Source organism: Enhydra lutris, unplaced genomic scaffold (genome assembly GCF_002288905.1).
Source record: "Enhydra lutris kenyoni isolate GAN:26980312 unplaced genomic scaffold, ASM228890v2 scaffoldscaffold90, whole genome shotgun sequence".
In the NCBI taxonomy this organism is placed as follows: domain Eukaryota; kingdom Metazoa; phylum Chordata; class Mammalia; order Carnivora; family Mustelidae; genus Enhydra; species Enhydra lutris.
In genome coordinates this window covers 6,417,127-6,429,265 of record NW_019154174.1, presented here as the reverse complement: position 1 = coordinate 6,429,265, position 12,139 = coordinate 6,417,127, and the positions used below count along the sequence as shown (strand labels likewise).

At 52.1% G+C, this 12,139-nt stretch overlaps 1 protein-coding gene across 1 annotated transcript; it reads right to left on the bottom strand.

The window, feature by feature from the left end:
- Positions 1-5,533: 5,533 nt before the first annotated feature.
- Positions 5,534-11,511, bottom strand: LOC111162320 (syntaxin 4). The gene is made up of 11 exons (XM_022526673.1): positions 11,130-11,511; positions 10,840-10,941; positions 10,626-10,725; positions 10,416-10,490; positions 9,827-9,897; positions 8,323-8,431; positions 8,173-8,249; positions 7,798-7,935; positions 6,953-7,063; positions 6,734-6,832; positions 5,534-6,638 (listed from the first exon to the last, which is right to left on the bottom strand). The coding sequence occupies exons 1-10, from the start codon at positions 11,157-11,159 to the stop codon at positions 6,752-6,754; spliced, it is 894 nt and encodes a 297-aa protein (XP_022382381.1). The 5' UTR covers positions 11,160-11,511; the 3' UTR covers positions 5,534-6,638; positions 6,734-6,751.
- Positions 11,512-12,139: the final 628 nt, after the last annotated feature.

Genomic DNA, 12,139 nt, shown 5'->3' with positions numbered 1-12,139 from the left:
CTTCCTGGAAGGGCAGATATCTTTGTAATTAAGGCAAGTTTGGGTTTTACTTTTTTTTCCTTTTGGACAAGTCCTTTGTAATAGCACCATTGTGGTCTCAGGATATATATGGTGTATCCTAAGATATGTCTTAGGATATATGTTTGATTGGCATTTACCAGGCACCAAGCTGATGGTAGAAAGTCTGGGCCCCATCCCCCCAGACGTTTTTCTAGTTCACATAAGCAGCTACCACAGGTTGCCAAGAACCAGCAAGAACCAGCAAGGCTCATGGGATCTGAGGGTAAATATCTCTAAACAAAGGAAAAGCCTCAGACCTCAGAGAACTACCTCAGCTCATTTTGGTATGCTGACTGTCTCGATGATAGGGAAGGAGAACTACGGGGCACCTGGGTGGCTCAGTTGGTTAGGCATCTGCCTTCGGCTCAGGTCATGATGTCAGGGTTCTGGGATCAAGCCCTGCGTAAGGCTTTCTGTTCAGCGGGGAGTCTGCTTCTTCCTCACACTCTCCTTCTGTGCGCTCACTCGCTCTCTCTCTCTCTCTCAAACAAATAAATAAATAATTTTTTTTTTTTTTTAAAAAGGATAGGATGGGGCTGCCTGGGTGGCTCAGAGGGTTAAGCCTCTGTCTTCAGCTCAGATTATGGTCCCAGGGTCCTGGGATCAAGCCCCACATCGGGGGTGGGGGGTCTCTGCTCAGCGGGGAGCCTGCTTCTCCCTCTCTCTCTGCCTGCCTCTCTGCCTACTTGTGATCTCTCTCTCTGTCAAATAAATAAATAAATAAAATCTTTTAAAAATATATTAAAGGGCACCTGGGTGGCTCAGTGGGTTGAGCCTCTGCCTTCGGCTTGGGTTATGGTCTCGGGGTCCTGGGATCGAGCCCCAAGTTGGGCTCTCTGCTCGGCGGGGAGCCTGCTTTCCCCTCTCTCTCTGCCTGCCTCTCTGCCTACTTGTGATCTCTGTCTGTCAAATAAATAAATAAAATCTTTAAAAAATATATATATTAAAAAATAAAAATTAAAAAAGGAAAGGAGAACTGAATAGAGTCTCTGCAACATGGAGAGAGCTTTTATCCATCAACTAGGATCAAATTATGCTGCAGTAACAACCATCCCAAAATTTCAGTGGTTCACAACAAATGTGTTTTTCTCACTGATATTCTTTGACCTGTGAGCGGCAGCCCCCCTCCCCTGTAATCAAAGGCTCCTCATACCCCTCCCTTGTCCTTGGAATGTCCATTTGGCTTGACTTCTCTGCCCCCAGAGGCTGCCCCAAGGATGCAGCCTTGAGAGAGCACTGTGTTGTTGAGACCATCTGGATGGTAGACATGACTGAACCCAGCGAAGGCCTCTATAAAAACTTTTTTTTTTTTTAAGTAGGCTTCATGCCCAACATGGAGCTTGAACTCATGACCCTGAGATCAAAAGTCACACGTTCTACTTACTGAGCCAGCCAGGCACCCCAAGGCCTCTATATAGATTTTTAAGATTTGGTGGGAGGTGCAGAGATCTATGTGTCTGGTGGCATGTAAGTCCCCTTGCTTCTTAACCCCACCGGGTACTGATCTGCGGTGGCCTGCCTCTTTGTTCAGTCTCTCCCTGTGCTCTGTGTACAGGGGCTGGTTTCAGGTTTCACTTGGGAAGCTTCTGAGGATGTTGTGAACCAATGTCCTCCATGGGACAGCTGTGGCTCTGTTCTACTTCATCTTCATTCCAGAATCGTAATCTAGTCTGAAGGAACAGCCTCAATCTGGAATCCTTCAATCTCAAGACAAAGAAGAGAAGAAAGGCATCAGGCCCCGTGATGGCTCTTAAAGCTTCCTCTTGGAAGTGGTACATGTTACTCCTACTCGAGTTCCTTGGCCTGAAGCAAGCCACATCCCCAAAGCTGATATCTGTGGGGTAGGGAAATATATTCTCATATGGTGGGGCCCCACAGCAAGGGTTAATGAACGATGGGTTTTGAACAATTGTGAAATCTTCCTAGTCTGCCTTCTTTGTCACAAATATGGCCTTTGTGTTTTTTCTACATGCAAGATATATACATATCCTTCCCCAGGGAGACTACCCAAATGACCCATCTAATCACGGCATCATGCTCAAGTCCAGGACCACTAATAGTCTCGTATCAGGTCCAGAGGTAGCTTCTCTTGATCCAGAGACCTATGAACCAAAATAATCACCACCACCACCACCACCATCATCATCATCATCACCAGTTATCTCTGCCCCCACTTCCTCATGCACATCCAACATCTGAAGTGGAACAGGGATGGGATAATAGCAGTAAACACTCCCATTTAGAAGGAAGAATGGGAGACACACAGCAACTTACTGATCCATGGTAACTGCAGCATCCTGCTGGGCAGATGTTCGAAGGCCCACCACCTTTACCTGGGGGTGGGATTGCTTCCTGGAGCTAGTTCCCTGGTTCCCATAGAGTAGCTCATCCTTTCCCATTTATTCTCCTTGGCCACATTTGAGAAAACATTGGAGGTTATGCCCTTCAGAGGCAAAGTAGCTTTCTGTCTCCTTCATGTCCATAGAAATTTGGGAGCTCTCAAGATCTTGAACACTCATGGTCTTTTGAAAATCCAAGCTAGTGGCTTTTGTGAGGAGGGAAAGAAGCTTCTTATCTATTTGATTCCAGTCAGTTCTATGGGCTAACTGCCAAACCCACAATTCTTTTCCGACATGCCTCTCTCTTTAGAGTTAATTGTAAGCAAATGAAGCCTACTAACTCCTCTGGGAGAGTTGTACTCTTAATCTCTCTTTTCTGAATCACCTCCACTAACTGAAAGGCTTTATTTGGAACCACTTTGATCAATTCAGAGGTTTTTACAAAAGGCATGAAAGCCATACACTTGATTAAGACCCTTGCCACAAAGATGAATTTCACTCAAACTTTTCAGCTTAAGGGCTTTGTCAACTGTATCTTTCATTGCTTAAAAATATAGATCACCTGCCTGGACTTTCTATACTCTCTTCCATTTCTGCTTAAAAACTGGCCAATTATTTTCAGAGTTATCTCTTTCTCACAGTAATTTGTCAAATGCACCCCCAAAGCAATCAAGTCATGCTGCTGATATTCTTTCTCAAATTCTTTTTTCCCTAAAGGCCCAAGCTCATTTGGACATGATTTATAGTCTTACTTATTTCCAGCTTACAGTTTCACCAAATGCTTCACCACAGCCTAACACACCACCATCTTTCCAACTTCTGCGATGGTTTCCTCATCAGCTGCTGTCCAGCTCCAAAGCCAATGGCACATAATTCAGGTTCATTTTTTAATGTGGTAGCGCCCCGCTTCTGGGTACTAGCTCTGTGACAGTTGGTTTAGACTTATTCTGATGTGGCCACAACTAGTCTTCAAATATCAGTGGTTTGCAGCAAATGGGAAAAGAAAAGGCAAACTGCCAGCCTACTCACTGATACTTAAAGCTTCTATCTGAAAGTGATACTTTACATTTCTACTCACAATCCATTGGCCAAAGCAAGACATAGAGCCAACCCCTAAGTGGGGCACGAATGGATACAACCCTATAGTGAGTGGTCCAGTAGGAAGGACAGTATATATTGGGAACAATAATACAGTCTATCACAGGGTTGCACAAGAAATGTCAGTCATTGAGCCCATCCACTCCTCCTTTATGCACACTCTGCCACAGTGTTTCATACCATATAAACACTTCACATACATCATGATCAAGGGTAAAGTCTTGACCCGGCTAGACAATTTATATGTTATTTTTCCTGGTAATTTGAACCATAAAATACTGAGTGAATGAGGCAATAAGCAGGGAGAGCTACAGCTGAAAAGTTATGATGCAAGATGGATTTGGAAAAACCACATCCGGGCGCCTGGGTGGCTCAGTGGGTTAAGCCGCTGCCTTCGGCTCAGGTCATGATCTCAGAGTCCTGGGATCGAGTCCCGCATCTGGCTCTCTGCTCAGCAGGGAGCCTGCTTCCCTTCCTCTCTCTCTGCCTGCCTCTCTGCCTACTTGTGATCTCTCTCTCTCAAATAAATAAATAAAATCTTTAAAAGAAAAAAAAAAAGAAAAAAAGAAAAACCACATCCAAACAAGATCCTGTTCTCTGAAAGTTGGGCTGACAGCAGCCAAGAGAAGATTTCAGTGTAAAACCTGCCCTTAAGCCCTCATTCAGGTCAGTTTCCCCCAGTGAAAGGGTATATGCGGGGGAGGCTGTGAAATGTCCAGTGCACAGGTCCACCTGACTGCTAAGTCTGCCCCAAACTTGCCACTCACCTGTTCAAAAACCTTCTATGTGTCCCCTAGCCCACAGGAAAAGTTCAAACTACTGGGCCTGGCATCCAAGGCCTCACTCGGCCATCTAGTTAGGTTTGTCAGGAGGTTCTAGACCACTTCCTGGGGCAGACACATAGGCAGGCTTTCAGGGGTGGCGCCGTCCAGCAAAGCCAGTCCCAAGTCATATACCACACACTGACACCCCAGGTGCATAGATGTGACTCCGTCTCGTCACAGATCTGATAGTCTCTATCAGATCCCAGTAGCTGCCAACGGGTTGTGCAGTTTTCCTCCGAAGGAGAAAGATGAGGGGGTGGACAAAGGCGACCGAGAGGACAGTATTCCGCTGAAGATGCAGGCCACAGGGGAAGAGATGGAGAATTAGGGAAGCCCGGAGGCCCCGTATCCAAATCAGTCTTCTACTGGGACAAGATCCGTCTGGCCCCGCGGTTTTCCCATCGAGTGGACATCCAGGTTGTGTTTGCACACTGGTGAGAACGAGGAGCTCTTTCCTGAGGTATCTAGGGCTTCATCTGTATTCAGGACACATTGTCTCCGGCAGGACCAAGGCGTGGGTAGCCTCCCAGACTCGAGCAGCTGCCAAGTTCTGGGGCTGGGGAGAGGGACCCAGCCACTCCTTCTGGAAAGAAGTCCCCGACTCACCTATCCTGGTCAGCCCCTCTCAAGCCTGTACCCGCCCCCTCGCAATTAGAGGTTTGGTCATGCCCCGCCCTATGATCCAATCACTTTCGGGGGTGACTGAGGACTCACTGAGTCCTCATATCCGCAGACGGCTGGTTGTGGTTTAATCACTCCCCAAGGCGTTCCCTGGACGAACTACAGACCAATCCTTAACGCTCCTTAGGAAAAACATTTAGTTCCGCGGGCCAATTGTTTTCCAGTTTTGGCCAGGCCACGCCCCCCACGCCCAGGGCCAAGCAAACGCTGGGACCTGGCGCACGCGCGTTGCAACTGCCAAGCCAGAGTCTCTCTAGGGCCACTGCGAGGCGCTGCCGGCGGGTACCCAGGTGGATGGAGGCAAAGCAGGCCAGGGTCGTGGGGGCCTAATCCTGCCCTCTGGCTCCTCCCCAGGCCAGGTCCAGGGGCAGGGTCCGAGACTGCACCAAGGACAAGACCAAGGGCAAGACTGCCCTTCTAGGGCTCGCGTTACCCCAGCACCCGAAGAAAGCGGTACTGCAGGCCAGATGGGCTGGGCAAGGGCAGGTTGGAGCAGCAGCGACGACAGCAGCAGCAGGGACCTGTGGGATCGAAAGTGGGATGGGTCGGGGTGGCTGGAACCCGGCACCCAGACCGTGGTTTGGGGTCAGGCGCCGCCCCACTCCAACCAGGCTTCAGAGCTGGGAGCTAGCTTTCCCCTAAAATCAGGTGTCTGGGGAAGGGACACCCAGCTCTGGAAACCAGGCTTCTGGACTTGGAACTCTTAGAAATTGAGAGTTGGGGTCTGGAGCTTAGGTGCCTCATAGAAACCTCATAGAAACCAGGGGTCAGGCTCTTCAGCCTCCTCTACTGCTTCAGCCAGATAACCCCTTAGTAATCAGGTGTGTTGATCCAGAGTCCCTGGCTCTCCAGGCCAAACTCTTGTCAAAGGCTATGCCTTTTTCTGGGTACAGGGCTGCTCTCCTTTGCCTGGTAACTCTCCCCCTGCTTCTTCCTTGTAACTGGCTCCTCCTCAATATTCCATTCAAATGTCACTCATTCTGAGATAGGCCTTTCCCTGTATACTGTATCTGAAGTAACAGCCTCCATTATTCACGGTGCCTCTCCCTGGTCTCCCATGCCCACCAATGCCCACACACATCTCACCTGGCCCAGGCTGGCCTGGCCCAGCTTCACTGCTCTGGGCTTAGGTACTCCCAGTAGTCTTTACCCAAGGGCAGTACTAAGCCAGATAGGGGCATTTGTCCCTCCCTGTCCCACCTGCTCCTGTGGGAGAGTAGAAGGGCAATGCCAGTTTCTGGGGTCACAGCACCTACAACAATCTGGTCTGAGTCTCTCTGGGCTGGGCCTGGCTCCAAGGATGGCCAGGAAAAGGGGAGGCTAGATACCTGAAGGCCCTGGGCCACCCCTTCCAGGAACACACACGCACAGGGCAGGCTCCAAGCACTTTTTTTTTTTTTTTAATTTCTTACAAAACCGTGTGTCCCCACCAAACAGGACGCCGCAGGCCTCCCCCCAGGCATTGTGGCCTGACTGGGGAAGCCCCCAAGAATGAGTGGCTGCCGACCCCAGGAGAACCATCTGCCCTCTGCATAGGGCCAGTGGGAGGAAGGGGTCCAGCTGGAGGCTCTGTCCTGCCCTCCCCCCTCAGCTGCCAGGAGCGAGGGCAGACCTGGGTCTCTGGTGCTTTTAGCGCCTGCAAGGGAAGGAGGGAGAAGAGGGTCTGAGGGAAGGAGGCAAGGCTGGGGCCTGGGATGAGGCAGGCCGGGGGGCAGGCCCACAGGATCTCACCAAGAATGTGCGATGCTCTCAAACCAATGTGGCGATCCCAATGATAACCGCCAAAATGACGACAGTGACAGACACACAGATGGCGATCAAGACCTTCTTCTGTGGGAGAGGAGTTCAGGGACACTCACTCAGGAGGGGAGGGAAGGCTACCGGGGTCGGGGAGGAGAGGGGAGGGGAGGGGAGGAGAGGGGAAGGAATGGGAGGGGAGGAGAGGCTCACCTTCCGGGCCTTCTTCTGGTTCTCCAGGGCAATCTTGACGTGTTCCTGCCCACGTTCCACATAGTCTGCGGAGCTCAGGATGTTCTTCTCGATCCGGTTGATCATCTCCCCCTGCTCAGAGGAGGGCGTGGTTCAGGCAGGTAGGGATGACTGGGGGCCGAGGGCCCCGCAACTCCTCTGCTTGTTCGCCCTAGTCGCCTGAAGGACATTTTCCGGCAGCAAACAGCACTAACAAGGTGCGGGGCAGGACCACAAAAGTTCACATGCCTGAGGGTGGCTTCCAGGCTCCCTTTTATCCTGTGGTCCCTTCTGCCCTGCTCCCTTACCCGCTACAACCTTCCTTTGTGACTTTGGGCCAAGTGCCTTAAGAGGCCCATACCTTTTCACAGAGTGTGGACTTTTGTCCCTTCATACATCTGTCTGAATTTGCCCATTCTTCTAGGCCTGCCTCTCAACAGCTGTGAAGCCCTCCCCACCCCTGCCTCCTCATGGCACCGCCAGCCTTCAGGTCCTGGTTCTCCTACTGAATGAAGTCCCTTCCCCGTGACTCCCAGCTGCACGAGGCTATTGGCTGCCGCACTAGCGAGTGAGCTCCCCCAGGACAGAGCCAGAAGCTTACCCTCAGCCATACAGCCAAGGGCCACAAAAGACCACCACCTCCCACCCAGCCTCATCCAGATTTGCGGAGGCAGGCCCTCTCAGGAGTGAGGGCCAGCCTGGGGGAGATGGGGGACGAAAGCTTCAGAGAGAGAGGCTTGAGGGTGGAGATGGGCTAACAGTCACAGCAGGGGTTCTGACTGAACATGGTCTCAGGTCAAGCCCAGCCAGCTGTCTCGGGGGCCCACCTGCATCTCCACTTCGGTAGCCAGAAAAGTGAAGATCTCATGAAGTTCACGGATACTGCGTTCAAGCTGCTGGATCTCACTGTGTCGAGCCGAGATCTCATTTAGGGCCTGTCGAGTCACCTGTGTGTCCTTCAGTATCTGGGGAGTGGACAGCAATGGACAGACAGGTCACAGGGAACCTGGCAGCAGGTCAGAAGTTCCCATTGAGCTCTCAGGCAGCCCTGGGACTTGGAACCGGGGCTGGGGCCCTGACACATGACACTAAGCATGCTAACTCCTTCCCCTCTGGGCCTCCGTATTCCCTCAACCAGAAGGGGCCAGGCCTCGGAGAAGATGAGAATCCCAAAAGAGGGAGGCTAAGCTGTGGCCACTCACATTGGACACAAACACCTCGCTTTGCCCACTGTCCAGCATCTGCTCCAGCTCCTCATCAGACACCATTCCAGCATTTGCTGTGAAGGGGAAAAGCCAGGCTCAGAGCTACGTCAGGTTACCTGACTCTGTGGACCAGACACCACAACTCACTGATCTTCAGCTGCCTCCGGATCCGCTCCACGTTCTTCTCCCGGTACTCGGACTGCGTCAGGTTGCACTTGTTGATGAGCTCCACGAATTGCTGGGAGAGGACCCCATGCTAATGGAAGAGAATATAGGCTGGGTACCCCAGAAGGATTTGGCCTCAACACCCCCACGAGGACAGCGAGCAAACAGCACAGGCTGTTCTAGGTGCCTGCCACCGCGGCCACCATTCTCTCCAAGTTAAAAGCCAAAGCCCTTTCTGGGCCTACATGACCCTCCCTTCCCCCATGTACCCTCTGACCTACCTCTTCCAGCTGTTGCCTCACTCCTTCTCTCCAACAATGGTGGACTCCTCCTGCCTCCACGAAAGCCACCCCCACCTCAGACTTTTGCATTTACTGCTCCCTGGGTCTAGAATGCTCATGCCCCACAGAGATCACCTTCTGAATGAAGTCTTCTCTACCTTACGAACACTGCAACCTGCTTTCTCCTGGCACTCTCCATCCCTCTTCTCCTCGTTTCTTTCCCTGAATACTTAATTACATTCTAAAATAATGTACATATTTATTAAGGTGTTTGTCTCTCCCCACCAGAACACAAGTTCCATGAGGCTAGGGCTCCGGGGTTCACTGCTGTATCCCAAACAGCTAAAAAAACAGCTAATAAACACCTGTGAAAGCTTGCTGAACACCAGCCTCACTGCTTAGACCAAAGGTGGGCTAGTATACCTGGAGGGCAGTCCACTTGCTGGATTTTACAGGGTCCATCTGGGCCCTCAGCCTCTCACACCAGGGACCACCACAGGCTCCCCCTGAAATGTCCTCTCATCTTGTCTTTTCCCCTGCCGCCTTCAATGTGTTCAATCCTTGGAGCACTTTCCTCAGAGACCTATCTGCTCTCCTGCCTTCAGCTGCACCCCTGCAGGATGCCCAAACGGCTCTATCTTCAATCTAGGGGACTTGCTGAGCTCTGGGCCTTCCTACTCCAACTCTGACCTCCAGGAAGTCCAAGTAACTCCTCACTTCTCCACCCAGAGCAGGGCAGTTAGATTGCCTCAAATCTCCTTGCTAAGATTTGATTCAGTGACCTTCCTCCTCCAGGGAAGTTCCTCTTGCTGACTTCTTGAATTCTGCTCATGGGGCAGAGGATGTCCCTGTCACGTGGGCAGGAAACCTCCCAGTTATTTATGACTGTTCCCCCTTCTTCCCTGGGCAGGGATATTAGCTACCAAACCCTATCTCAGTGAGGTCTTTGTCACCTATTCAAGCTTGACCTCCCATCTTGGTTTCTAGAAAGCATGCCTTCCACAGTCAAGCCCAGATCATATCTGGGGACCCAGCAACTTGTCACTGAATGGAGAAGGTGACAGGGTGTTAAGTGGACTGGGAATCGGGAGTCTTGACCTTGGGTGAGTCCTTTCTCTCTTTCAACCTCAGTTTCCCCATCTGAAAACCAGCTAATGATCCATCTAATGATGTGAAATGTCTTAGTTCTGGGACTAACAACCCACCTGTGTTTTTCTCATCCTTGTATTGACTGAGTTATAATTCTCATCAGCTTCCTCATTCTGGGGCTCTATGGCTGTGGGAAGACACAAGGGTATTGGTGGGGAAGGGGATTTGAGCTGTGATTTCAAAAAATCATGTGGAGATCAGGACACAGGGCCAGAGCCATACCCCATCCATATAACAGAGAGGTGCTTATCTCATGGGATTCTTTTGGGAATTATAATTTATCATAAATGACTAATTCTGAGCCTCTGATGGGAGAAAGTGTATTTTTCTTTGCAATACATCAGAGCATTCCCACAGGAATACAGAGGACTCTTTGAGAAACCCCCATCTGCTCCTCCAAAGAATGCACATTAGGCAGCAAAATTTATAGAAGTAAATGGTTTCCTTACAAATAAAGGAACTTAAGGGGCTGGCATGTGCTGTGAAAATACTATGTACTGGAAGCCAGGAGAAAGAGCTTCTAGGCCTAGGCCTGCTGTGTGATCTGGAAACATAACTGGCCTCTCTGGGCCACACACTCCCAGACATACCAGGAACTGGGCAGGACCACAGGGAAGGATCCATCTGAGGTCCTAGGGAGCTCACCCTTCAGCTGCGATCGGATTTCCCTCCCCAGCTGTTTGATCTCCTCGCGCAGGTTCTGCAGGTCCTGCTTCATACCTGAGCAAGAGAAACCCATGACTCCCAAACAGCAGCCCCTACCTCAACAAACCTCCCTGGCCACCACCTTCGCGGAACTACAATCCCCACAATCCCTCCAGCTGAGCATGCGTTTGCACTTGGGGTTTCACTCACTTTCCTCGGGAAGAGGCGTGGCCAGGATGGTGACCTGCTGCTTCTCCAACTCTCGGACTTTATTCTCCAGCTTGACAATAGTCTGTCGAATTGTCCGGACCTAGGGAAGGTGACCGAGAGGGCTGAAGGAGATATGGGGGTACTCCGGACCGCGCTGCAAATCGAGTCATCCAGCCCCCTCGCGAAGAAGACAGGCAGGACCCCAGCCTCTTACCTTTTGGAAGAACTCATCGTCCGGGCTCCCCAGCCGTGCAGTGCCCGGGTGTACCACCAGCGCGACCCGCTCCTTGTCCTCATCGTCCGAACTGTCATCCCCCTACCAGGGCCGGGGTCACTGGCATCATTTCCTTGCTGTTGCTCTCTCCCCGCAGGACTCAGGGACTTCCGGGTCTTTCCTTCCTAGCCCTCAGCCACCCCTCCCTGCCCCGAAGTCCAGGATTCCTGTATTCCAGCCAGACCCTGTCCAGTCCGCCCGTTCCCAACCCGGCAGCCCCCACTTCTCACCTGCCTCAGTTCGTGGGTCCTGTCGCGCATGGCGGTCCGAGTTCCCTCTCCCCCGTGCCGGAGCCCCGAGGGCCTCAAGACTAAGTTTTGGAACTCCTGTATCCCACTCGTACTCTGACACTGACACTCCCCCCCGCCCTCACCCTGCAGACCCCCAAGCTCCCCCACGAGCCACCAGAGGCTCTGTCCCGGGCACCATCCACAGTCAATGGGAAGAAGCCGACCTCGGGGAACCCCCAAGATCCCACAGGTTGGAATTCCCTTTTCTTTCCCCCCCTCCCGCTCCTGTAGCCTCGGCCCCGCCCCTCTGGGATGATCGGGGCATGCGCACGGGGTCGCGTCTCTTCCTCGCCGGAGGGAGAGGCTGAGGTCGGAAGCTGTAGCGCCCCGAACGGAAGCAAAGCTGCCAGGACGTGAGAACCCGCCCCCTTTGCCGGAACTGTCCCATCTTCCAACGGAAATCCAGTTGCCAAACCGGGTGGGAGTGCGTCATCGGTGCGTAATCTGACAGGCCCTGCATCTCACATCACCCCATGGGCACCCCCCCCTCACGTCACATGACCGGCCCGGTCCCACCTTCGCGGACCACAGAACGTGACGCTTCGAATGTCACGTGTCTCGGCGCTGTCAACTTGGTCTCTGGAACACCCTTCTCCCCACGAAGGCTCCAGCACCCTCGCGCCCAAGCTACGCCCCTCCACCCCCACGAAGCGGGGAGGGGACTACTGACTATCCCCTAAGACCTTTTGAGGCAGTGGGTGGTAGGACCCTTGTTGAAATCGGCTTCATTTCTTTTGGGTCCGGGGGTGTGGGCAGACAGAGAACTTAGAATTCGCTGCTGTCAGTATCATGAGACCTTGAAATTTGGAAAATAATAAGATCCAGCGTCAGAGAATTGCAGGGTTTTGTAGGCAGAGAATCTGGGGGTGGAAAGTGACCTCACCCAAGGCAGAAATCTCTTTTCCCGCATACTCCTGGCACAGCCTCTGACAGGTGGGCGGTTGGCGCCC